At 42.1% G+C, this 26,696-nt stretch overlaps 1 protein-coding gene across 1 annotated transcript; it reads left to right on the top strand.

Annotated features, from left to right (window-relative positions):
- Nucleotides 1–3,684: 3,684 nt before the first annotated feature.
- Nucleotides 3,685–4,596, top strand: LOC140117767 (olfactory receptor 10G4-like). Its single transcript, XM_072134858.1, has one exon. It carries the CDS (start codon nucleotides 3,685–3,687, stop codon nucleotides 4,594–4,596), a length of 912 nt encoding a protein of 303 aa, XP_071990959.1.
- The last annotated feature ends 22,100 nt before the right edge of the window (nucleotides 4,597–26,696 follow it).

Raw genomic sequence — 26,696 nt, 5'->3', positions numbered from 1 at the left:
CAGCACATTAACGCATGTGTTAACATTTAGTTTACTATTTGTTTTGTACATTCAAATGTTAACAGTAATGTAATTATGAAAATTAACTCTCCTCAGCTGTTATAATAGGTTTCAAAATACCTTAAAAATGAAACATGTTAAATCCCAAATTAACAGTAGTGTCCACTCCTGTATATAACCCCCTCACGTGGCTTGTGTCCATGTGGATTTGAGACATCTGCAACAAAAAATCTCAAAAAGAAGCCAGAATTTGCACCTTCCAGGATAGGAAAAACTGAACATGTATCACAAAAAGACAGGATCATACATAAGGTGCAAAAAAGAGGTGCCAAATGTCTCTAGAATTCACCTCAGAGAGAGAAAACTATGATACATGTGCCCCACTGAGCTTGTAATTACAAATGGAGGTTAGTCAAGCATGACTAATCAACCGGAGCTGGATCACTCATACACAGCAGCTGGGGGATGGTGCAGCACTTGATTATTCTGCCTTCAGACACAAGCCAGGGATTACATTATCCTCTCCTGCAGAGAAAAACTTACGTGCTAAGAGAAGCACTGAAGCAGCCATAGAAGAGACAGAGCTTCATTATCATAATGTAATAACTGTTTTATCAGTTAAAACCAAGATATGATCCTGCATCAGTGTAGCTACAGCATTCTCAAGGTATGTTTACTTCATAAAGCATCAAATCAAATGGTAGGTTTCATTTAAGGGGGGTGCCTTACATGGTAGCTAAGACCAATTACCTATTGAAAGTTAACATAATCATTCCTACAAGAGGACAATAATTAATGGAGATTACTTAACAAAAACATAAATGATATATACTTAGTGCTTGGGCTTTAAAATTGTGATAGTTATTACCTTTTATTAGGCATATATTTGCCAACACAATATACCCCTCTCCATTGTAGATTGACCTGAGTGACAAGCTGCCAAGTTCTATGAGAGAAGCAATTATCACTCTCATCTTGAAAAAAAATAAAGATGGACAAGAGGTAGATGCATACCGTCCTATCGATGGAGGAAGAACCAGCACCGCAGAATTAAATTCCAAAAGGCTTTATTCACATATCAACCAGGCATAACAGGCGCAACGTTTCGATTATCAATGAATCCTTATCAAGCTTGCTTGAGGAAAGGGAATTTATGGCGTAAGAAATGGTTTTTAAGGAGTGAAAGGGGGAAAAGGGTAAGATGGATAAAAAGGGAAAAGAAAAAAAATAGTTTTGGGGGGGTTTTTATGTTTTTATTTGTTTGTTTTTCTTTTTTTTTTTTCTCTCTCTCTGACCGGGGAGGGATGTGATGGTGGTAGGTGGGGGCGGGGGTTGTTTAAGGATATATATTGGTTGATGTACAATGACATCCGATTCAATATTTACAATGTGAAACCTAAAAAATTAATAAAGAAATTAATAAAAATAAAATAATATTAATTGTTTATTATTAGTCCTATTAGTGGGCTACACTTTGAAATGGTACATATGCACTGCAGTGTATCCTGTGCACTACCAAGCATCTACTTTTGGTAAGATGGTGAAGATGGTACACACATAAGCTCTCCTGATTTGGGCACCATGTTGCCAATATAAAGGAATCAGATTTGAAAACCACCCTTTAGATGTTATAGACACTCTTGACTACTGCATACAAGGGGTTGTACACTCTTTTTGGGAGTTATCTCCAGTCATGGATGCTGCAGTCGAGTGTTGTCAATAATCTACAGCTGAAACTCGCTGCTCATGTATGGTAAAATAAGAAGTTAAACCCCAGGTGTATAACACTGACCTTTGACAATACCACACCCATTTGTCAATATGTGGGGTAATGGGTAGTGAGTATGTTTTAACTGGAAAAATGGGCAAGTATGAGGCTCTGACTTTGATAAATGATTATCAGTCTCTAAAACAGCAGGTCTTATGAGTTGTTCCCTTTTCTGCATTAGTTATTAGCTACTAGAAAAGATCCAAGGAAGGATAACGGGTAATGAGCAACAGGGTTGTTTGGATTTACAAGCAGCAAGTGAACATAATACGTGCCATGAAAGATGGTGCATTATTGTATGAGTAAGGAAATCAATTTCCTATCTAGAGATTCAATCGACCATTTCCTCTTCTAAACTAATTGATCTTTCTATACTACAAAGAAAGTGAGAGATTTGGTGGAACATTTGAAACTACATCTATCTTATAAAAATGATAATGGTTCCTAAAACATATCTTTATAACCTATGTTAAGAAATGTGTTGATTTTAGTTGAAAAGGCCTTTTTACATAGGCTACAAAGTTTAATGAATGAGTATGCTTGATAAAATAAGAAGCACTGCAGCCAAAAATGTTTGCATGTACCCAGGGACAAGGGAGAGCTAAGGTTATTCCACTTGATAAATTATTATAATACAGCTGTTTTGACAAGGTGAGGGAGTGGAATTTTCTGATACACTGGATGGCGATAGAGAAGGAATTATATTGGGAATTACCAGGTTAGCTATGAATGGTAGCCCTAGGTAATACCTCATTATTTCATTGGTTCTTTCTGTTTTAAAGAATTTAACTGACTCTACTGACTGATGATAGATAAGGGACTGCTTGTGCACCTGCATGTCCATCACAAAACCACGCATAGATTTCTATCCAATGGAAGTAATTTCTATCCTTTAAGTAATTAGAAATTTACTTCAAGTTCAAGTAATTTCCATCCTTTATCATAAACTATATCCACAATCCTGTATGATCTCAAAGATCTCTCTCCTTAGGACAGAACACTAGCATTTCATATAACTACTACATCGATTACATAAATATCGAGACTGTAAAGATAACTTTGAGTAGTTGACGCAGCGTGGAACTGCTAGTTACGTACTAAAATGGACTATGGCTTCTGTTTCTGGCTCCTATACAATTTTTTTTCAAAATGGGAAAATGCATTATTACCACTTCTCTTGAGTCTCTCTTAACTACATATATAAGGAATCGTATGTGACTGTAGAATAACTGAATGTATTTTCACTTCTATCACATTTTTCTCTCTGCCAAGCCTGTTTAGGTTCAAGCTTAACATGTTATGCTACTGTGATTGTATGGTACTGCTGTAATTTATTCTGTAACAAATTATGTGTGCCCCTAAACTGAAACTTCTTACATGTACTGAATTTGATTTTTTTTTACTTTTTTGGCTCAATAGTTAAAAAAACTGAACTAAAATATAATATAAAGTATAAAATAAGCAAAAAAAGAGTATGACATAAAAGTGTCCATTAAAATATTATAGTATATAGTTAATTGGTCTAGATAGATGATATATTTTAATATTAGAAAAGGAAACAGTAAAATTGTGTAGGGATTGTGAAGGGAAACAGTCCCTTGCTAAAACTGAATACATGTTCTCCCTAGACCACTACAGGCTATAAATTGTCCGAAAGCAATTACGTGGTGAGATTATGAGAGGATAATGAAATGACTATTGCTGAAGTGTTGATTATCTTACATTGTAGGCGATCACACTAATATGTATGTAGTTATAGTTGCTGCTTGAGAGTATTATCCAATAGGTTCACAATTTCCAAAACTGACTAACAAACAAAACAAAATGTTCCTATAGTCTATATTAACACTGTGACAACACTGTCTGTATTGGCTGTACTGCCTTTCTAGCTGCAGAGATAACATGTTCATGAATAAATGGATAGCAGGAATTTGTCTCTGGTCGTGGACTTTGTACTGAAAGGACTTCCATGTACTGAAAAGCTACAAGTCCCTCTACTTCTATTTCTCTCTATCATCTACACCTCTACCTTGGTGGGAAATGTTCTCATTATTGGAGTGGTTAAAGGCACCACCGCTCTTCATACCCCCATGTACTTCTTTCTTGCTAACCTTTCCTTTTTGGACATTTGCTTATCTTCTGTAACTTTACCCAGATTACTTGGAAATATTTTATCCACAAAGATGATTCCATTCAGTGGATGTGTATGTCAGTTATACTTTTTCCATTTCCTAGCAAGTGCTGAGTGTTTCCTGTATACAGTCATGGCATATGACAGGTATGCTGCAATATGCCGCCCCCTACATTATGGCAGCCTCATGAGTTGGAGGGTGTCTATGTGCCTTGCCTTTGGATCCTGGTTGGCCGGTTCTCTGCATTCAATAACTCATACAGTGCTAACTTTCCACCTTCCCTTCTGTAAGTCTAATGTAATTGATTACTTCTTTTGTGACATTATCCCAGTGCTGAAGCTGGCTTGTGCAGACACATCACTAAATAAAACTATGATATTGGCTAATATCGCCTCTATCTCCCTAAGCTGTTTCATTCTAATCCTAATTTCCTACATACACATCATTGTAGCTATAATAAGAATCAAAACTGCTGATGGAAGGAACAAAGCCTTTTCTACCTGTGTGTCCCATGTTACGGTGGTGACATTATTTTATGCTCCTTGTGTATTCACTTACATGCGTCCAGACTCGGGCTCTTCCATTGACATGGTTGCTGCTGTTTTTTATACATTAATTACACCTTCTCTAAACCCGATCATCTACAGTCTGCGGAACAAAGAAGTGAAGGAATCTCTGAAAAAAATATTGCATTGAAACTGTCATTTTTAATCATTTTATTGTAGTTTTCCAATCTTAGGTATTTATTACATATCCACATATGTGTCTGTAATGTGGTTTCATGGGCAGAGGGAAACTTACAGTTTATTGGACTTTTCATAAAATATAGATGACATAAAATAAAAAAACATGAATGATGTTAAAACTTATTGACACTTTCCATTTAATAAATTATGTTGTAAGACCGCTGTTACACTGGGAGCTAGAGAAGGGCAAGTACATTTTATTTTTTTTGTTACAGCTGACAAAGGATTTAAATCAAAGAGGCTCCTTAAACAGGCTCGTTTATAAATGAATATCTTAGGCAACGGCATGGCATATATGAGATATTACACCAAGATAACGAGTATATGAGAGGATACAGCATTAAGATAACCTGGTGCAACAGAACAGTTTTTGTTACACAAGGAAGGGCAATGGGGGAAGGTTTAAAAGTACCATACTTCAATAACAACATACAAAAAAATCTTTTTCTCCAGCTTTTAAAACTTTATACCCAAAAGGTCCTTTAACATTTTTACATTTTTAACAAGTACTATCTGTCATTTAAAAAACATTGCAAAAAAATTTAAGGTATTGTACAAAAAAAAAAGAAGTTTTAGCCCAAAACCTAGGGGTTGATTTGATTAAATATATGCAGTGGAAAAGCTCCTGGAATATACACTGCACTGTTATATTACAGATCGGCACTATTGTTGAGCGAACCCAAACCTCAAAGTTCAGGTCTGTACCAAACTGTGTGGGTTCAGGTCCCCCACTCCTATCCCTGAACTTCATTAGGTTCAGCTCATCTCCCCACCCTTAACAGCAGACCAGTGCCGCCATTTTGGGGATTTATTGCTCCCCAATGACGTTTTAACCTTTTATGTTACCCCACTTCAACTTTCAATAAAATATTAAATAACTTGAAGGGTAAGAACCTGAATGCAGTGACCCCTGTCTTATTTGGGCTTGTAGTCTCCTTAGTTTGAGGAGATATGTGAGGTCTAGTGTGGGTTCATTAATAAATTCTGTCTGTGACCACCATTTTTACCAGTGGGATGGGCAAGGTGTAATTATTTTCTAGCACAGAGGAAAGGATTGATAACTCTTTGTGTAAGTTCTTCTTTGTGAAGTATTATAATATGCACATTATCACAAGCAACGTTTGTTTTCTTCTTTGTTTTATATTGTTTTATATTATTATTTAATAGTTTTTTGGTGTTATCGGATACATTCATGAGCACAATTGCCCACTTTGTCCTGTGGTGCCTCTGTAATGGTAATCTTCACAGACTTTTCATGATGCTAGCACCGACTGTTACTTAATTAAGATTTTCGCTGTGTGTCATTGTAGTTGTAACAACTGACTCTGCTGTTTATGTTAGGCATTGATACTTATTGTTTATGGTAAATTGTCTAAATTGTATCCACTTTTTCTTATGTATAAATACACTCTAGGTTTCCTATGTGCAACTAATACTTTGTATCTAATTCACTTCACTGTCAGCCGTGACCAGCTGGCATCAGCGGCGTGCTTGCTCCTCGCTAGTTAGATGTACTTGGCGTTATGATTCTCCATCACACTAGCAGGTCTAGCTTCCCTTCAGTAATGAGCGAGACACAATCCTGGATTATGGTGGTGTCGCTTGGCTTTAGCTTTGACTCTGTGTATATTTAGATATTTAGACACCGATTGCCTTCAATACGTTCTTGCCCTAATGAACCCTATGGCCGTTTCGCTGCTATGACGCGGCTTCCTCTGGGGGTGTTGTGCCCTCTCTCTGGTACTTTTTATGCACATTTATGTGATTGACATGTCCTTAGTCCAGTCGGGATTCTTCTTATGTATGAATCTACTTCTGATGTTATTTTCAGTGTTTGTTGGTTTAGAAAAGAAATCTAAGAAGACATGTCAGTAAAATATTCCATAAAACCACCTCCTATGCCTCACAGGTGATAATTAACAATAAGCATTTATGGGATTGTTTTGTTATTTGAGTACAGTAATGAGGTTTCTGAATAGGGGATAAATTACCCACTCATATTGTAGAATCACTTTTATGTATAGAATAACCTCATAAGTCTTCAATAAAAGAGGAATTTATCACATGATGCATAAGTGCATGATGAAAGCCCCACCCACTTCTACGTGAGGTATGTGTGTCCACTGCATAGGTGAAGAAGTCAAAACACAGACAACATAACAAGTAAATACTGCACCGGAACGAAGCCTCAAATCCAAACTCCAGAACCCATTACATTATTGAACCCTGAGGGAGATAAGGATATTGTTACAAAGTGAGAGGTGTAAATAATGGGGTTATTACAGAAGGATATATTTGACCCTGCAGGAGATAACAGAGAGCATCTCCTCCATAAGAGGCCTTTGACTCAGTGTGGCACCCGGGTCTCTTCCTCAAACTCAGAATAGGTGGAAAAATCTATGATGTCATCAAGAGCTGCTACAGTGAGAACACCTGCAGTGTGAAGGCAAACAGAAGGAGAATGTCCTGTTTACAGAAGAGCTGACAGGTCAGACAGGGCTGCTGCCTAAGTACAACGCTCTTCAACATCTACATCAATGAGCTGGCTGCAGCCCTGGAGGCCAGCTCTACAACAAGACTCCTACATCACCAAGGGTAAATTTCTGCTCTATGCAGATGATCTTCTGAAAGATCTCCTGGGCACTACCCATTAATCTGAAGAAGACCAACATAAAAAGGGCACTATCATTTCTGGCTAACTACAGAACAGCAGTCCGTATTCCTTCCACCATAAAGCCTGGCAGCAGCAGGGTGTCCCTGTTAACCTATGGAACCCAAATCTAGCCAGACACAAATATAGACTAATCATGGTTGATAAAAAAAAAAATCATGGAGCTGATAGAAAAGGCCCAGGAGGAATATATCAGTGAATGGAGAACCACCATAGAGACATCCCAGAAACTGACCTTCTACCAGAGTCTACATAGAGACCGCAAACTGGCCCTGTACCTAGAAAAACTACCAGACCCCAGAGACCATCAGATCCTAAACCGCTACAGAATACCCACAATCTGGCCATGGAGTCCAGGTGGCACAGACAGATGTACATGCCCAGGGAGAGCACACGGTGCCAACAGTGCCAGGACCAGGAGGCCACCGAGGATAAGGTCCACTCCCTGCTACACTGCTCCACATACACATTTACACAAAGGACATTTAATTGAGGAGACTCTCAGATTTCCTCCTGGACTTCAGCTCTATGGAGGAGGAAGAGAAGATCTTTATCCTGCTGCGGGAAGAGGAGACCACAGTGGCCATAGCCACACAATATGTCACTGCCTGCCATAGGCTGTGGGTCTTGTGATATACCATGGGCATGATACCATGGGCTACTATAACACCCTGCACCCTATGTTCCCTTACATCCTGTCCCCTATCACACTACAGCCCACCCCATCCCACAAACTAAGAGTTTGTAAAAGCTTTGGCAATGTCAATTTGTATTTGGTACTTGCCAAAGATATATAGAGATAAATAGATATAGATAGAAGTGTTTTTCATGGAATAAAAGATCACCAAACCTTTTTTTCTAATTTCGGAGTACTGCCGTTTCTGTGGATTATATGGGTATACATAGAGGCCTTTACTACAACCTGCCACCTCAATCGCAAGACTCTACCTCATTCCAGAGTCTACATAATTTTAGTCCATGCCATGATCTCCCACTTGGACTACTGCAACAATTTTCTCTGTGGTCTCCCAGCTAACCCTCTAATACCCCTAAGTTTTATCCTTAACTCCGCTGCCCAGCTTATATATCTCTCTCCTTGCTTCTTCTCTCTTCCAGTCTCTCCACTGGTTAGTCATTGCACAACGAATTTAGTTTAAAATACTATCCATGACTTACAAAGCCATCCACAACCTGTCCCTTCCATATATCTGAACTCATCAGCCTTTACCGTCCGACACATAATCTACATTTTTTACAGGACCTTCAGCTTCACTCTATTACCATCTGCTCTTCTCACAACCGCATCCAGGACTTCTCATGTGCATTGCCCATACTCTGGAACGCTCTACCAAAATGTGTCATACTGTACGCCACCTTCCAAACCTTCAAACATTACCTGAAAACTGACATGTTCTGGATTGCCTACAATACACAATAACTGCCCTGCTCTCTTAACTCGTGTCTCCATCCTCCCTCCCATATAGATTGTGAGCCCTTACGGGCAGTGTCCTCCCTCCACTCGTTTCCCAGCCACTGTAGTTTTGTATTTGTACTTGCATCGATAAATAACAATAACAATAGACAGAGATAGATAGAAAATATTTTTTTGTTAACCCATTCTTTTGTTATAGGTGCGAGCAGTTATTTACTATCCCAGGCAACACCAGTGGCTACAGCTAGTAGTGTATAAAATTGACTATACATTACCACTTATACTATCAAGGGTTCTAGAGACATAATACATTAAAAGTAGATAGGAACTGAGGGCACAGCGACATCCTTCCAGCCAGAGGGAAAAAAAACCATCTCTTTCCATTTTTTATCTAAACATGAGGATTGTATTCATTTGTCTTAAAGGAAAACTACAACCAGGATCAGTGATTGTAAAACAACACCTTTAGAGCTCCTCAGGTTCATTTGTATACTTTTGAAGGCCTTTTATTTGTAAAAACCAGGGCATAAGAAGCTAAAAGAAGAGTAGATCCTGATAAAGGAGGTACACACCAGTATGTCAGTGTGCTTGGTTTACAAGCCTTGATCTTGGTGGTATATGTTCAACATGGAATATACAACATGGATCTCACCAAAATTAAATTCTCTAAACGCGCAAATTAAGGCAGTTAATTCAACACCCTGTTTCCTCTGTTATACATTAAGGCTGTCAGTTACAATACAGTATTTTTCGGACTATAAGGCGCACCAGAGTATAAGGCGTACCATCAATAAATGCCTGCTAAAATGTCTAGGTTCACATATAAGGCACACTGGATTATAAGGCGCATCTGATTATAAGGATGAATGACCAGCAGGTGGCAGACCTGTGCACAGTTCAAGGCAGCTGTTGTCTGTAAGTACGGTTCATATATAAAGCGCACTGGACTATAAGGCGCACCTTTGATTTCTGAGAAAATCAAAGGATTTTTCTGCCCCTTATAGTCTGAAAAATACGGTACTGTTGAGCATTTGGAAAATTCATAGATTCCTATATAAGAAATCCATGACCCCCCAGTGAGTGACACCCCCCCACCACCACCACCATAATTCAATTCAGCCTTACATCAGAATATTATTTTTTTTCCCTATTTCTCCTATTTTGAATTCCTAATATTATCACAACCCTAGAATCCATCACAACCAGATGCCACCCTTATGAGTTACCTGTAACTTTTTTGAGAGGCTTCTCTATTGTGTCAAAACTTTTTCTAAGAAGAGCTTCGAAATCTAAAAAGGAAAGAGCTTTGAAACAATCTATACTTACTGGAGATTTGAACAACAGGACTGGTTTATATATATACAGAGTTCTCCCCCAAAATAGGAACTAGTGGTCTTAACAGAAGCTGTATATTATTGTAACAGTAACCAGTATTGACAGTGAAGCACCAAAGTAGCCAATAGTCATAGTTCTCGTAGTAGCCAAAAGTCACAGTGCCCCAGTAGGCAATATTCACAGCAAAATATAGAGTACATAATAATCACAGTGTACCCAGCAGCTAATTATCAAAGTGACCTCCACAGTCTCCAATGTTAACAATGCCTGCAATCACAGAAACCAACAGTTAAAGTGCCTGCCCACACAGTTGCCAACAGTCACAGTGTTTCTACAGCTGCCAATAGTCATAGTTCCTACCCCACAGTAGCCAATGGTAATAGTGCCTGCAACCAAAGTAAATAATAATCACAGTAATTGTCACTACATCAGCTAATAGTCACAGTACCCCATAGTAGCCAATTAAGTCACAGTGCCCTCACAGTAACCAATAGCCACAGTTCCCCCAGTAGCCAAAATCACATTGCCCCACAGTAACCTAAAGTCTCTTTGCCCCACAATTGCCAATAGTCACAATGCATCCAGTAGACATTAGTCAAAGTGCACCCCTTACCCAACCATCAAAGTGTCATCACAGTATCCAATGCCATAGTGCCCTACAGAAGGTAATAGTCAAAGTGTCCCACCACAGTAGCCAACATTCACAACACTATCCAATAGTAATTTCTCTCTATAGTAGCCGATTGTCAAAGTGCCCTAGTATCTAATAGTCACAGTGCCTACCCCACAGCAGCCAATAGTCATTGTGTCTGCCAATATAGTCACAATGTTCTCACTAGTACCCATAAGTCACATCACCTAACCCTACAGAAGCCAAAAGTCACAGTGCTAGCCCCCTCAATAGCCACACTGCCCTGCTGTAGCTAGTAGTCACCAAACCCCAATATACATTAGTCACAGTGTATTATCACAGTAGCCAATAGTCATAGATTCCCATAGTAGACAATAGTCACAGTCCACCCGCTTGTATCTAATAGTTACAGTGCCCCCAATTGTCATTAGTCACATGGCCCCCAAAGCATCCAATAGTTATATTGCCAGCCCCAGTGTTGCCAACAGACACAGTGCCGCCACACAGTAGCAAATAGTTACAATGCTGAGGTTAGAGCTGAGGTTCAGCTTCTTCAGGTACGTCCAGTATCTGTACAATATGGGAAAAAAGTACAGTTATCATGTACTGCTACTGGATATGTCTTTACTGACTATTGGATAACTTGGCTTAAATGCATTCCAAGTAAAGGACTTCACTACATGGCTGCTATGTATCCAGAGTTTGGAATGCTGTTAAGAGTGTGTCAATATAGGTGCTGATTAGAGATGAGCGAACATACTCGTCCGAGCTTGATGCTCGATCAAGCATTAGCGTACTCGTAACTGCTCGTTGCTCGGACGAATACTTCGCCCGCTCGAGAAAATGGCAGCTCCCGCCGTTTTGCTTTTTGGCGGCCAGAAACAGAGCCAATCACAAGCCAGGAGACTCTGCACTCCACCCAGCATGACGTGGTACCCTTACACGTAGATAGCAGTGGTTGGCTGGCCAGATCAGGTGACCCTGGGATAGACTAGCCGCTGCCCGCGCTGCTCGGATCATTCTCTGTCTGGATGCCGCTAGGGAGAGAGCTGCTGCTGGTCAGGGAAAGCGTTAGGGTGTTCTATTAGCTTACTGTTAGGCAGGAGTGATTCTACAACAACCCAACAGCCCTTCTTAGGGCTACAATAACGTTATACTTTTTTTTTTTATTTGCTTGTGGCTGGGCTTGCTGGCACTAGTAGTGCAGCTAGTACCATATTGTGAGGAATTTGCAGGGGGACTTGCTACCGTTGTGTTTAGCTCTTAGTGACACACATATCCACCTCAAACACCAAAGTGGGAAAATTTATTAGGGGTTTGATTTCAATTAGGCACAGTCTGCCAGTTTCTTTTTATTTTACGTTTATTTTTTTCATAACTCAGCGTCATCTCATCTGGCATAGTAGTGTGCTTTCATACTTGGCTAGAAAATAGCCATAGGAGAATCCAAACGGCTTACTTACGCCTACAGTAGCGTTATATATATTTGATTTCTGGTTGATCTGCTGGTGGCTGTACTTGCTGCAGTGCATCTACTAGCAAATTGTGAGCAATTTGGAGTGAGACTTGCGACCGCTGTGTTTTGCGCTTAGTGACGCACATATCCATCGCAAAGACCGAAGTGGGAAAATTTATTAGGGCCCGGGGTTGTATTTCAATTAGGCACAGTCTGCCATTTACTTTTTTATTTTACGTTTATTTTTTTCATAACTCAGCGTCATCTCATCTGGCATAGTAGTGTGCTTTCATACTTGGCTAGAAAATAGCCATAGGAGAATCCAAACGGCTTACTTACTCCTACAGTAGCGTTATATATATTTGATTTCTGGTTGATCTGCTGGTGGCTGTACTTGCTGCAGTGCATCTACTAGCAAATTGTGAGCAATTTGGAGTGAGACTTGCGACCGCTGTGTTTTGCGCTTAGTGACGCACATATCCATCGCAAAGACCGAAGTGGGAAAATTTATTAGGGCCCGGGGTTGTATTTCAATTAGGCACAGTCTGCCATTTACTTTTTTATTTTACGTTTATTTTTTTCATAACTCAGCGTCATCTCATCTGGCATAGTAGTGTGCTTTCATACTTGGCTAGAAAATAGCCATAGGAGAATCCAAACGGCTTACTTACGCCTACAGTAGCGTTATATATATTTGATTTCTGGTTGATCTGCTGGTGGCTGTACTTGCTGCAGTGCATCTACTAGCAAATTGTGAGCAATTTGGAGTGAGACTTGCAACCACTGTGTTTTGCGCTTAGTGACGCACATATCCATCGCAAAGACCGAAGTGGGAAAATTTATTAGGGCCCGGGGTTGTATTTCAATTAGGCACAGTCTGCCATTTCCTTTTTTATTTTACGTTTATTTTTTTCAGAACTCAGCGTCATCTCATCTGGCATAGTAGTGTGCTTTCATACTTGGCTAGAAAATAGCCATAGGAGAATCCAAACGGCTTACTTACGCCTACAGTAGCGTTATATATATTTGATTTCTGGTTGATCTGCTGGTGGCTGTACTTGCTGCAGTGCATCTACTAGCAAATTGTGAGCAATTTGGAGTGAGACTTGCAACCACTGTGTTTTGCGCTTAGTGACGCACATATCCATCGCAAAGACCGAAGTGGGAAAATTTATTAGGGCCCGGGGTTGTATTTCAATTAGGCACAGTCTGCCATTTCCTTTTTTATTTTACGTTTATTTTTTTCATAACTCAGCGTCATCTCATCTGGCATAGCAGTGTGCTTTCATACTTGGCTAGAAAATAGCCATAGCAATAGGATAGCATCGTTTGGTTTTAAAAACTAAAAAACACAAAAAAAAACAAAAAAAACAAAAAAAAGTTAAAAAAAAAATTCAAGTTATAACTCTCATTTTCAAAATGTTTAACCCGAGGGTTAGGGGTAGAGGACGAGGGCGGGGATGTGGGCGTCCAACTACTGCAGGGGTCAGAGGCCGTGGTCCTGGGCGGGGTGAGACACCACCTGCTTATGAGGGAGCAGGGGAACGCCGCAGAGCTACACTCCCTAGGTTCATGTCTGAAGTTACTGGGACTCGTGGTAGAGCACTGTTGAGGCCAGAACAGTGCGAACAGGTGATGTCGTGGATTGCCGACAATGCTTCGAGCAATTTGTCCACCAGTCAGTCTTCCACGCAGTCCACCCATGTCACCGAAATCGGCACTCCTCCAGCTCCTGCACCTCAGCCTCCTCCCCCCCAGTCTGCCCCCTCCCAGGAAAATTTGGCATTTGAATCGGCATACTCTGAGGAACTGTTTTCTGGACCCTTCCCACAGTCACAAACCACTTGTCCGGTTGCTGCTGAGCAATTTTCCGATGCCCAGGTTTTCCACCAGTCGCAGTCTGTGGGTGATGATGACCTTGTTGACGTAGTGGAAGAAGTGTGTAAAGAGGTGTCCGACGATGAGGAGACACGGTTGTCAGAAAGTGGGGAAGTTGTTGTTAGGGCAGGAAGTCCGAGGGGGGAGCAGACTGAGGGATCGGAGGATGATGAAGTGACAGACCCAAGCTGGGTTGATAGGCCGGGTGAACACAGTGCTTCTGAGACGGAGGAGAGTCCTCGACCAGAACAGGTTGGAAGAGGCAGTGGTGGGGCCAGACGGAGAGGCAGGGCCAGACCTGGTGCATCAGCGCCAAATGTGTCAACTAGTGAAGCTCCCGTGGCGAGGGCTCCTGCGGCGAGGGCTAGATTTTCAGAAGTCTGGAGGTTCTTTAAGGAAACACCGGATGACCGACGGACTGTGGTGAGCAACATATGCCAAACCAGGATCAGCAGGGGTTCCACCACTAATAGCTTAACTACCACCAGTATGCGCAGGCATATGAATGCTAAACACCCCACTCAGTGGCAACAAGCCCGTTCACCTCCGGCCGTGCACACCACTGCTCCTTCCCCTGTGTCAGCTGATAGTCAGCCCCCTGCCCAGGACCCTGGCACAAAAACCCCATCGTCGCCTCCACGATCCTCCACAGCATCCACCAGCGTTCAGCTCTCCATACCCCAGACGCTGGAGCGGAAACGCAAATATAGTGCAACCCACCCGCACGCCCAAGCCCTTAATGTCCACATCTCCAGATTGCTCAGCCTTCAGATGCTGCCCTATAGGCTAGTAGAGACCGAGGCCTTTCGCAACCTCATGGCGGCGGCCGCCCCTCGGTATTCGGTCCCCAGCCGCCACTACTTTTCCCGATGTGCCGTCCCAGCCCTGCACCAGCACGTGTCAAACAACATCATCCGTGCCCTGACCAACGCCGTTTCTGACAAGGTCCACCTGACCACGGACACGTGGACGAGTGCTGCCGGGCAGGGCCACTATATATCGCTGACGGCACATTGGGTTAACTTGGTGGAGGCTGGGACCGAGTCTGACCCTGCGGCTGGTCATATACTGCCGACGCCAAGGATTGCGGGGCCTACCTCGGTCCAGGTGTTTCAGGCCTACTATGCCTCCTCCTCCTCCCACCCCTCCTCCACCTCCTCCTCCGAACTACCATCCGTGGGCATGGCGCCATCAGTCGGTAGCTCTAGGCACAGCAGCAGTGCCATCGCTAAGCGACAGCAGGCGGTGCTCAAACTGCTGAGCCTAGGCGATAAAAGGCACACCGCCCAAGAACTATTACAGGGCATCACGGCGCAGACTGATCTGTGGCTGGCACCGCTGAACCTGAAGCCAGGCATGGTTGTGTGTGACAACGGCCGTAACCTGGTGGCGGCTCTGCAACTCGGCAGACTGACACATGTGCCATGCCTGGCCCATGTGTTAAATCTGATAGTTCAGCGTTTCCTCAAGACATACCCCAATCTGTCTGATTTGCTCACGAAGGTGCGCCGCATCTGTGCGCATTTCAGGAAGTCCAGCACAGATGCTGCCACTCTCAGGGCAGCGTAGCGCCGCCTCCAACTGCCCGCTCACCGACTGTTGTGCGACGTGCCCACAAGGTGGAATTCAACACTGACCATGTTATCCAGAGTTTACCAGCAGCGCCGAGCGATTGTAGACTGCCAGATGTCAACTTCCACCAGAACTGGTAGTCAGGTCAGTCAGCTTCCTCAAGTCTACAATGAGGAGTGGACGTGGATGTCTGATATCTGTCAGGTGCTGAGTAACTTTGAGGAGTCAACACAGATGGTCAGTGGCGATGCCGCCATCATCAGCCTCACCATCCCGCTGCTTGGCCTGTTGAAAAAATCTCTGATCAGCATGAAGTCGGAAGCTTTGCGCTCGTCACAAGAGACGGGGGAAGAAGATTCCCATGTTGATAGCCAAAGCACCCTTAGGTCTGTTTCTCAGCGCATATCGGAGGAGGTGGAGGTGGAGGAGGATGAGGAGGAAGAGGAGGAGAATGTAGGCGAGACACAAGAGGGGACCATTGTTGAGTCCTTCACTGTTCAGCGTGTATGGGCAGAAAAAGAGGAGTTGGAGGAGTTGGAGGAGGAGGAAATGGACAGTCAGGCCAGTGAGGGGAGTGAATTCTTACGCGTTGGTACTCTGGCGCATATGGCAAATTTCATGCTAGGCTGCCTATCCCGTGACCCTCGCGTTCAAAGAATTTATTCCAGCACCGATTACTGGGTGTTCACTCTCCTGGACCCACGGTACAAGCAAAATCTTTCCACTCTCATCCCTGGAGAGGAAAGGAGTGTGAGAATGCATGAATACCAGCAGGCCCTGGTGCACAAGCTGAAACAGTATTTCCCTTCTGACAGCGCTAGCGGCAGAGTGCGTAGTTCTGCGGGACAAGTAGCGAGGGAGAGTAGGCGAGCAGGCAGCTTGTCCAGCACTGGCAAGGGTACGCTTTACAAGGCTTTTGCCAGCTTTATGTCACCCCAGCAAGACACTGTCACCTGTCCCCAGTCTCGGCAGAGTAGGGCTGATCTTTACAGAAAGATGGTGAGGGAGTACGTAGCTGACCATACCATCGTCCTAAATGATCACACAGCTCCCTACAACTACTGGGTTTCAAAGCTGGACATGTGGCACGAACTGGCGCTGTACGCCTTGGAGGTTCTTGCCTGCCCTGCCGCTAGCGTGTTGTCCGAGCGGGTTTTCAGTGCACCTGGTGGCATCATCACCGATAAGCGTACACGCCTGTCGACTGACAGCGCTGACAGGCTGACGCTTATCAAGATGAATAAAGCCTGGATTTCTCCTAATTTCCAATCTCCACCAGGTGAAGGAAGCTCAACCTGAATAATTTATCCACTCCTCCTCCTCCTCATTTTCCTCCTTCTCCTCCTCTTTGTACAGTAAAGCAGAGGAAACTGGCTATTTTTTTACAGGGCCCACTGGCTCTAGCTATAGTACTTTATGCATTTAATTTTTCTGGAGGGCCACCGACCCGGTCCTCTGTTTTAAACAATTTTTGGGAGTGCCACATACAGGCACTCAATCTATTCAATTTTTCTGGAGGGCCACCTACCTGCTCCTCTGGTTTGAAAACTTTTTTGGACTGCCACATACAGGCACTCAATCTATTCCATTTTTCTGGAGGGCCACCTACCTGCTCCTCTGGTTTGAAAACTTTTTTGGACTGCCACATACAGGCACTCAATCTATTCCATTTTTCTGGAGGGCCACCTACCTGCTCCTCTGGTTTGAAAACTTTTTTGGACTGCCACATACAGGCACTCAATCTATTCCATTTTTCTGGAGGGCCACCTACCTGCTCCTCTGGTTTGAAAACTTTTTTGGACTGCCACATACAGGCACTCAATCTATTCCATTTTTCTGGAGGGCCACCTACCTGCTCCTCTGGTTTGAAAACTTTTTTGGACTGCCACATACAGGCACTCAATCTATTCCATTTTTCTGGAGTGCCACCTACCTGCTCCTCTGGTTTGAAAACTTTTTTGGACTGCCACATACAGGCACTCAATCTATTCCATTTTTCTGGAGGGCCACCTACCTGCTCCTCTGGTTTGAAAACTTTTTTGGACTGCCACATACAGGCACTATCCAAATTAAATTGTCTCCATAGCAGCCTCCACACGTTGTCTCCATTGCTACCTCCAAAAGTCGTCCATATAGCTGCCTCCATACATCGTCCCTTTATCAAACGAGGTGTGTCAGGCAGAAATTTGGGTTGTTTTCATGGATTCCACATCAAAGTTGTTAACTTTGTCGCCACCCAGCTGTGTTATCCACAAAATATACTGGCAAACTTTTATCATTTACCAATATTATTTCAGCGCTTCTTGCGCTTCTGTTTACATTCCCCTCACCCGCCATATCCTAAACTTATAAGAACGCTACTACACTTGATCTTATACAAAAGGTTCTTAGAAGTGCTGTTTGGGGAGTAGCCTAGAGACACGGGCTTGGATTGGCGAAAGCTCGCCTGGCAGCGGAGCGCCAGCTCCATGCCAAGATCCAACTAACATAGTTTTAACTGCAGCACCTTTAATCTACTACTAGTTCACTGCCTCCATACATGGTCCCCTTATCAAACGAGCTGTGTCAGGCAGAATTTTGGGTTGTTTTCATGGCTTCCATGTTAACTTTGTCGCCACCCTGCTGTGTAATCCACAAAATATACTGGCAAACTTTTATCATGTACCGATATTATTTGAGCGCTTCTTGCTCACCTCCTTTGGTTCCTCTCTGCCACCCATTGGTTTGAAGCCTGAGTCCATTTAGGGTATGTCGCCATGACACTCTCTAGCCTTCCGCTGCTGCCGCTGCCTCTGCATGCCGTCCCCTATAGTGTCAGGGTCAATTATTGGATGTTTTAGATGCTATCTAGCTTCATTCTGTCACTCTGTCATGACCATGCTGTTGCCCATAATTTTGGCATAATGGTGCGATTAAGCAGCCTCAGAGGCATCCATGCATGCTGCCCCTGCTGTTTCCTGTCCATTTCCGTGGTGTTTCTATCCTTTTCTGAGGTTCCCAGGTGTTTGGCCAAGCTTCCCTGTGCAGAGCCTTGGTCCCCTTGAAAAATGCTCGAGTCTCCCATTGACTTCAATGGGGCTCGTTATTCGAGACGAGCACTCGAGCATCGGGAAAAGTTCGTCTCGAATAACGAGTACCCGAGCATTTTAGTGCTCGCTCATCTCTAGTGCTGATACCTTGAGTAAGGCAAAAAAATACCTGACATGTATACTTTTGTATATTTGGAAGACAATAATATTCCATAGTTATAGACGCCATACAGTATGTGGCTTCAACAGTACAACTCTTTAACCCTGTAACGCTGAAGCCACTTTTCACCTTCCTGACACAGCCCATTTTTTCAAATCTGCCCTGTGTCACTATAAATGGTTATAACTTTGGAACGCTTTAACATATCCAAGTGGTTTTAAAATTATTTTCTCGTGACACTTTGTACTTCATGTTAGTTGAAAAATTTTGGTGGTATGTTTTGGATTTATTTATGAGAAAATCAGATATTTGGTGAAAATTTGGAAAAATTCTCGATTTTCGAACTTCAAAATGTTCAACTTTTTCCACACATAGTCATAACCACAAAAACCTTAATAACTAACATTCACTGAATGTTTTGGTTTTTTTATGCATACTCTTATTTTTGTAGGATGTTATGGGTCTTTGAACATTAGGTCCGATTTTTCACCTTTTCATAAAAAGCGCACTTTGAGAGGCCTAAATAAGAGTAAAACCCCATAAATTACCCCATTATAGAAACTACACCCCTCAACGTACGTAAAACAACTTTTATGAAGTTTGTTAACCCTTTAATTGTTTTACAGGGGTTAAAACAAAATGAGATGCAATGAAAGTAAATGGGGGTCATTTACTAAGGGTCCGATTCGCGTTTTCCCGGCGTGTTACCCGAATATTTCCGATTTGCGCCGATTTCCCCTGAATTGCCCTGGGATTTTGGTGCACGCGATCGGATTGTGGCGCATCGGCGCTGGCATGCACGCAACGGAAATCGGGGGGCGTGGCCGAACTAAAACCCGACGGATTCAGAAAAACCGCCGCATTTAAAACAAAAAATCTGTCGCGGAGCTTGCACTTACCTTGACTCAGCCCGAGCCAGTGAACTCCAGCGTGTTCAGATGCTTTTCAGCGCAGCAACGCCACCTGGTGGACGGCGGAGGAACTACTTTAATAAATCCCGTCTGGACCCGAATCCCCCAATGTTTTTTGGCTAAATTAATGTGTTTTTCAAAAAATGTATGAATTCTCAGTGGATAAAATACCAAAACGCTCCACAAAATTTGATACCCAATCCCTCTTGTGTATAACAATACCCCACATGTGGTGGTAACCTGCTGTATGGGCACACGCCAAAGCATCGAGGGGAAGCTGCGCCATTCAGAGCAGATTATGCATTGTCACTTTTTATTGGCTATACAATCTTTATTGACGAGATTTTATTAACTGTTGAATGTATGGGTGAAAAGAAAATTGTCAGTTTTGGGTTTCTTTTTTTTGGATTTTTTTGGGGTCGTACACTGTACACTAAAAATACTATATTATCTTTATTCTACAGATCACTACGATTACGGTGATACCTCATTTATATAGTTTTTCATTTATTTTTACAATTTTACTGGGAAAAAACTAATATAGAGGAAATCTCATTTATTTTTGCATCGCCATCTTTTCGGAGATGTAACTTTAATATTTTGAAGTTTACATAGCTAGTTTAGTAATAATAAAAGTAATATTGACCCGGTTATATTGACCTGGCATAAAAACAACTTATTGATTATAGCATTCAGTACCATGTACTGACATCAGTGTTGTTTTTATCAAACATTGATAACAGTCTTATATTCCACCGTTTTCTACATTTATATGAATATATGACAGATCAAAGTTCTTTCAAGCATTCAGGAATCATATTTTCCACAAACTTACATAAAACACCCTCATTGTGCCAAATAATTACAAATGACTTAAATTTTCGCTCCTTTTGAGATATGAGGCCTCTCTACTCCACGTACTTCAGTAGTAAAAGATCACTTTCGGACTTCAAAACAATGTGCCTTCACCAATTTCCCCTGAGTGGGAGAACCTTATATCTCATTCTGACCTATAATATTCTATCTTCTTAGTCATTATAGTATTCATTGTGAAGATTAGGGTGCATTTCCATGTATATTGGGGGTCATTTATTAAGGGCCCGATTCGCGTTTTCCCGACGTGTTACCCGAATATTTCCGTTTTGCGCCGCTTGTACTTAAATTGCCCCGGGATTTTGGCGCACGCGATCGGATTGTGGCGCATCGGCGCTGGCATGCGCGCGACGGAAATCGGGGGGCGTGGCCGAACGAAAACCCGACGTATTCGGAAAAACCGCCGCATTTAAAAACCGAAAATGTGTCGCATAAGGACCGCTTACCTTCACCTGGTCCAGCTCGGTGCATTCCGGCGCGATGAGTTTACTTTCAGCGCAGCAGCGCCACCTGGTGGACGGCGGAAGAACTACCTTATTAAATCCCGGCCGGACCCGAATCCAGAGCGGAGAAGCCGCCGCTGGAACGCGAATGGACCGGGTAAGTAAATTTGCCCCACTGTCTTGGTGATGGAGATGTCAATCAAACATCCTCTTATTCAAGGAATACAGCAGCATTCACAGGTGACAAGTATTATTGTTATGACGGCTGGTGAGATTAAAGGATGGCATCAATGCCGGAGTTACCTACAAGTTCTTTGGATCATGATAAAGCACTTTTTTTTTTTCAACACTCTAATCTGGGACTATATTTTAGAAATAAAAAGGGCAATGATAAATTCCAAACTTAACTCTTAACATATCTAAAGTAATTCTGTTCTGTAATGTTCTTTAAAAACATTGTACCAAAGTAATTTGAAATTCCCCCTTATTACATTCCTAGTGTAACTTTTATAGTAAATGAAATTTATTTAATCTTCATTCTTATTAATTATCCCAACAACAGAGTACCGTATATGCTCTTGTATAAGCAGAGTTTTTCAGCACAAAAAATGTGCTGAAAAACCGCACCTCTGCTTATACACGAGTCAATAAAAAAAAAAATACTCACCCTCCGGCGCCCGGATCCTTGACGCGGTTCTCAAAGGCTCCTTTTCTCTCTTCTCTCTTCTTTCTTCTCTAGCCGGCAATGTCGGGTCCTTGCGATCTCCTGGCCGGCGCACACTATGCCGGAAAAAGAGAAGAGGAGCCCCGGAAAGCGGAAGAGGATCGAGAGCCGCGCAGAGCATGGGGGGGGGGGGGGGAATCACCGGAGGGTGAGTATTAAGTGGATTTTTTTTATGTGCTTGTGCATACAGGGGGCAGGCTGGCTGTATACTATATGGCGGTTGCAGCATACTACAGGGAGCTGGCTGGCTGTATACTACTTGTGGCTGGCTGTAGACTACTTGGGGCTGGCTGTATACTACATGGTGTGGGCTGTATACTACAGGGGGCTGGCTGTATGCTACATGGGGATGGCTATATACTACAGGGGGATGACTGGCTGTATACTAAGATATGGGTTAAGATATGCTGTATAGATAATTAATTTTGGGGGTCTATAGCTTATTCATGAGATTTTATTAACCATTTCAAGGGGGGCACAAACAAAATCATCAATTTTTATTTTGGATTTTTAGCACTTTTTATTTCCCGTTCACCTTAACATAAAAATAATATTTTATCTTTATTCTCTGGTTGACTACAATTACGGTGATACATCATTTTTTATGGATTTTCTTATCGTTTACTGAACAAAACCAATATTAAAGAACTATTCAGAGGCATAACTTCTGAGTTTTTTTGTTGACAGATCTGGTTGAGGGCTTATTTTTACTAAAAGAGTTGTGCTTTTCAGTCATAACATATTAGGGCACATAATTTTTTTGATTACATTTCAGAAAATTTTTTTGTGAGGGTATTTGATGAAAAATTGTATATTACGGGAAATTTTTTTGTGTTTTTTTTATGTCGAGTGGGTTCAAAATTCATTTAAATTTATTGTACAGATTAATACAGACAAGGTGATGCCAAATATGTAGGTTTTTTTGTGTTTTATATGTAACTGGATGAATAGGGAACTTTTTTTGGGGGGACAGTATACAGTGATTACTGGAGGGCTGTATACAGTGATTACTGGTGGCTGTATACAGTGATTACTGGGGGCTGTATATAGTGATTACTTTGGGGCTGTATATAGTGATTGCTGGGGGAGCTATGTAGTGGTTGCTGGGGGGCTGTATATAGTGATTGCTGGGGAGCTGTATATAGTGATGCTGGGGGAGCTGTATATAGTAATTACTGGGGGCTGTATTTAGTGATTACTGGGCACTAGATATGGTGATTACTAGGGAGGCTGTAAATAGTGATTACTCAGGAGGCTTTATAAAGTTATTGCTTTGGAGCAGTATATAGCGATTGCTGTTCCCTGTCTGGACTACATTCAATGGAGCCCCCACCAGATTTTGCACCCAAGGGGCCCCGGACCAGCCTCAATGCTGCCCTGATTGTTCTTGAATTCTATAATCCCCATAAATAATCTAGTAACAAAAATACAACACAACTGAAAACAATCTGAAAACTAGCAAAAAACATGAATCAAAATATAAATAGTAAAATGCCCTGCACTTCATGTCGCATAGATGTAAGCTATTCAGAGGAAAGCAGATAGATGTCAGCAGCACCTCACATTCAATTTTCTGTCTGCGTCTTGTAAATTTGCATTGCATTTGCAGGACTATTCATATTAGTGCAAAGACTTGATCAAGTGTGGAGTGCATTACAATGAGGTCCATTACTTTGCTCGCGTTTAAGATTTTACTTTTGGGTAAGAATTTATCTATGAAGAAATGTTTTATACCAAACACACATCTAAAGCTATAGCTGTTTATATCATAAAATATTTTAATATTTATAGAACTGGCAAGTTTTCAAATGGTGACTCAACCTCAGTCTGAACTGGTGACTAAAGAAGGAGATTCAGTAAACCTGACCTGCTCATATCATGCTGGATATCCCACACTCATGTGGTACCAACAAGACAGAAGCAAAGCTATCACATTCATTCTAGATGAGCAGACTTTACCTGAAGATATGCAACCAAAATTCAGACACAGGTTCTCATCCAAAATCTTCAGAACACAGAAAACATTTCTGCTTGCTATATCACCCGCCGCAGTGGTAGACACAGCCATCTACTACTGCGCGGTCAGGCACACCACAATGCACAGGTATTACACAGGTGTACAAAATCTAATGCGGCTAGCAGATTATTGTCTCAGATCTCAAGTATGCTGTCACACAGAGCTGTGAAAGGGAAAAATAGAAATGTGTATGTTATATAGTGTATATACTAAGTTAATCTCAGAAAGATGAAATTAGAAGAATTGGTTTTGCTGGTGTCTTGCCCATTTGAAAAGGGCACAAATAGAATATGAAAGTGGCAACCATCCTTAACTGAAAGCATAACTGCAAAGCTACCTTCCCAAAACTAGTTTTAGCACAGCTGGAGAGAGCATTTGACAACAATTAGGAAAGGCAAACCCATGCCTATATAAGTCCTCACAGTTCATGTCAGAGCACCCGAGAATCATGAGGTCTAAAGAACTGCCCAGTAAGCTTAGAGACAGAATTGTGGAAAGACACAGATGGCAAAGTTTACTAAAGAATTTCTGTAGCACTCAAGGTTCATAAGAGCACAATGGTCTCCATAATTCTAAATGGAAGAAGTTTGTGACGACCACATCTATTCTTTGACTTGGCCATCCAGCAAAACTAAGAAATCATGGGAGAAGAGCCTTGGTGTGAGAGTTAAAGAAGAACCCCAAGATCACTGTGGCCGAGCTCCAGAGATCCAGTAGGGAGATAGGAGAAGGTTTCACAAAGTCAATTATTATTGCAGCCCTCCACCAGTTGGAGCTTTATGTCAGAGTGTGTTGACCAAAGCCTCTCCTTGGTGCAAAATATGAAAGGCTGCATACAATTTGCAAAAAAACACACAAAGGACTTCCAGTCTATGAGAAATAAGATTCTCTGGTCTGATGAGACGAAGATTTAACTTTTTGGTGTTAGTTATATGTGATGTGTGAAGAAAACCAGGCACTGTTTATCACCTGCCAAATACAATCTCAACATGCTATGGGGGTGTTTTTAAAATGCAGGAACAGGATGACTAGTTGCAATTAAATGAAAAATGAATGCGGGCAAGTACAGACATATCCTGGCTGTCCACCAACTATCACCATCCAACCTGAGGGAACTGGGGAGGATCTGCAAGGAAGAATGACAGAGGATCCCCAAATCCAAAGGCTCTGAATACTTATGACCATGGGGCTCATTTACTACAGGTCTGCAGAACGCATTTGCGACGGGTTTCCCGACGATTTCCATTTTGCGCCGCATTTAACAGGGTATTATGGCGCACAAATCGGGGGGATTTTGGCGCACAAATTTTGGGGGGCGGGCGGTCAGACAACCCGACAGATTCGGACTACGCGCAGGATTTAACATTTCAAATTGTGTAGCAAGAAACGTACTTACTAGCACCGGGAAGAAGGTGAACTCGGCGGAGAAGCAACGTTTGCAGGAACTCGGGCGCACGAGCTTCATGAATCGCGCTGGCCTTCATCTTCGTTGGACCATCCCAATCGGGGATCGCGACAGGACCAGGTAAGTAAATTTGCGCCCAAGTGTTTTTCTTGTTTAATAAATTTGCCAAAAAATCTACATTTCTGTCCAGATTGGGTGCAGAGTGTACATTAATGATCAAAAAAAGAAATTTTTTAATCTTACCAATTGGCTACAGTGATACAAAGAGTGAAATATTTAATAGATACATATCCAAAAAAAATGAAGCAGCACTCCGGGTAGTTGGTGAAAAAGGAGGGTTTGATTTATTCAAAGTCAAGCTTGTTGGATATGTATGTAAGTCATGTACCATGACTTTGAAGCCTTGCTTTGCAGCCCCCCTCCCCCCCCCCCCCACACACACACACACATACACTGGGGCTTGTTCACACTGTGCTGCAAAAAGACTTTTTTTCCCTTTTCTTCATATAGATAGATAGATATTATTGTGTACTTGTATTTATACATGTATATATTTCTATATATTTCTAGTATAGAACACTATACTAGTGATATCTGTCATTTCTATTTCCCAACATTTTGGGTTGAGATTATATTATTATTTTTATTGAATTAGGAGTATCCTTCCCTCCCTTCTTAATCCTTTTCATTGGTATCCAATAAAAGTTACATTTTATTTGCCATTTCACCGTTTGTACTTATGTATATACAATATTTGTAACACATTTTCTTTTTTTATAATGAATATGTACACAAGCATGTAGTCACGTACCACTGTACATTGCCTCTATTGACATCGGCAGACTGCAGCATGTTATATTAAATATCTATGCCTATGTGGGAGATTTGAAGTTATTAACACCTTGGCACACCATGACATTACCCAATATCATGGTTTGGCAGTGGCTGAACCCTCTTCAGCAAACAACCATTGCTAACACCCACAATCGGTGCTGGTGCTGATATCTCCAGCAGTGGAGCATGGACGCCACCATCTTGGCTGGGTTGTCCCCTACTGCTAGGATCTGTTGCTGTGCCAGCCGGGAGTCTATGTAAGACTCCCATGCTTGTCATTCTGCTTTATCTATAATTGTGTACCAGTAAAACACTATTATAGATCAATCGATCAATAGGAAAATTTCCACATACTGCAAAACATAAAAAAATGACACCTTACACAGCTCTGTACATGCAAATATGAAAATGTTATTAACATCAAAATATTGCAAAATAAAAATGGAGTAGCCTCTCAGGGGAGTGGAAGCAAAGACTACTCGACGTCCCAGTAGCTTCGCTCCAGTTCCACCGGCTGCCAGAATTTAAAAACCAAATTGTGTGGCAAGATCAAGCACTTACATGCACCAGGAAGAAGAAGGTAAACTCCAGCGGACCTCTGCGGGGAAGCAACACATGAAGGAAATTGGATGCATGGCCTTAGTGAATCGCGGCAGACCCGAATCCTCGTCGAACAACG

This window comes from Engystomops pustulosus, chromosome 1, assembly GCF_040894005.1.
Source record: "Engystomops pustulosus chromosome 1, aEngPut4.maternal, whole genome shotgun sequence".
NCBI lineage: Eukaryota > Metazoa > Chordata > Amphibia > Anura > Leptodactylidae > Engystomops > Engystomops pustulosus.
This window is presented reverse-complemented; position numbering and strand designations above follow the sequence as displayed.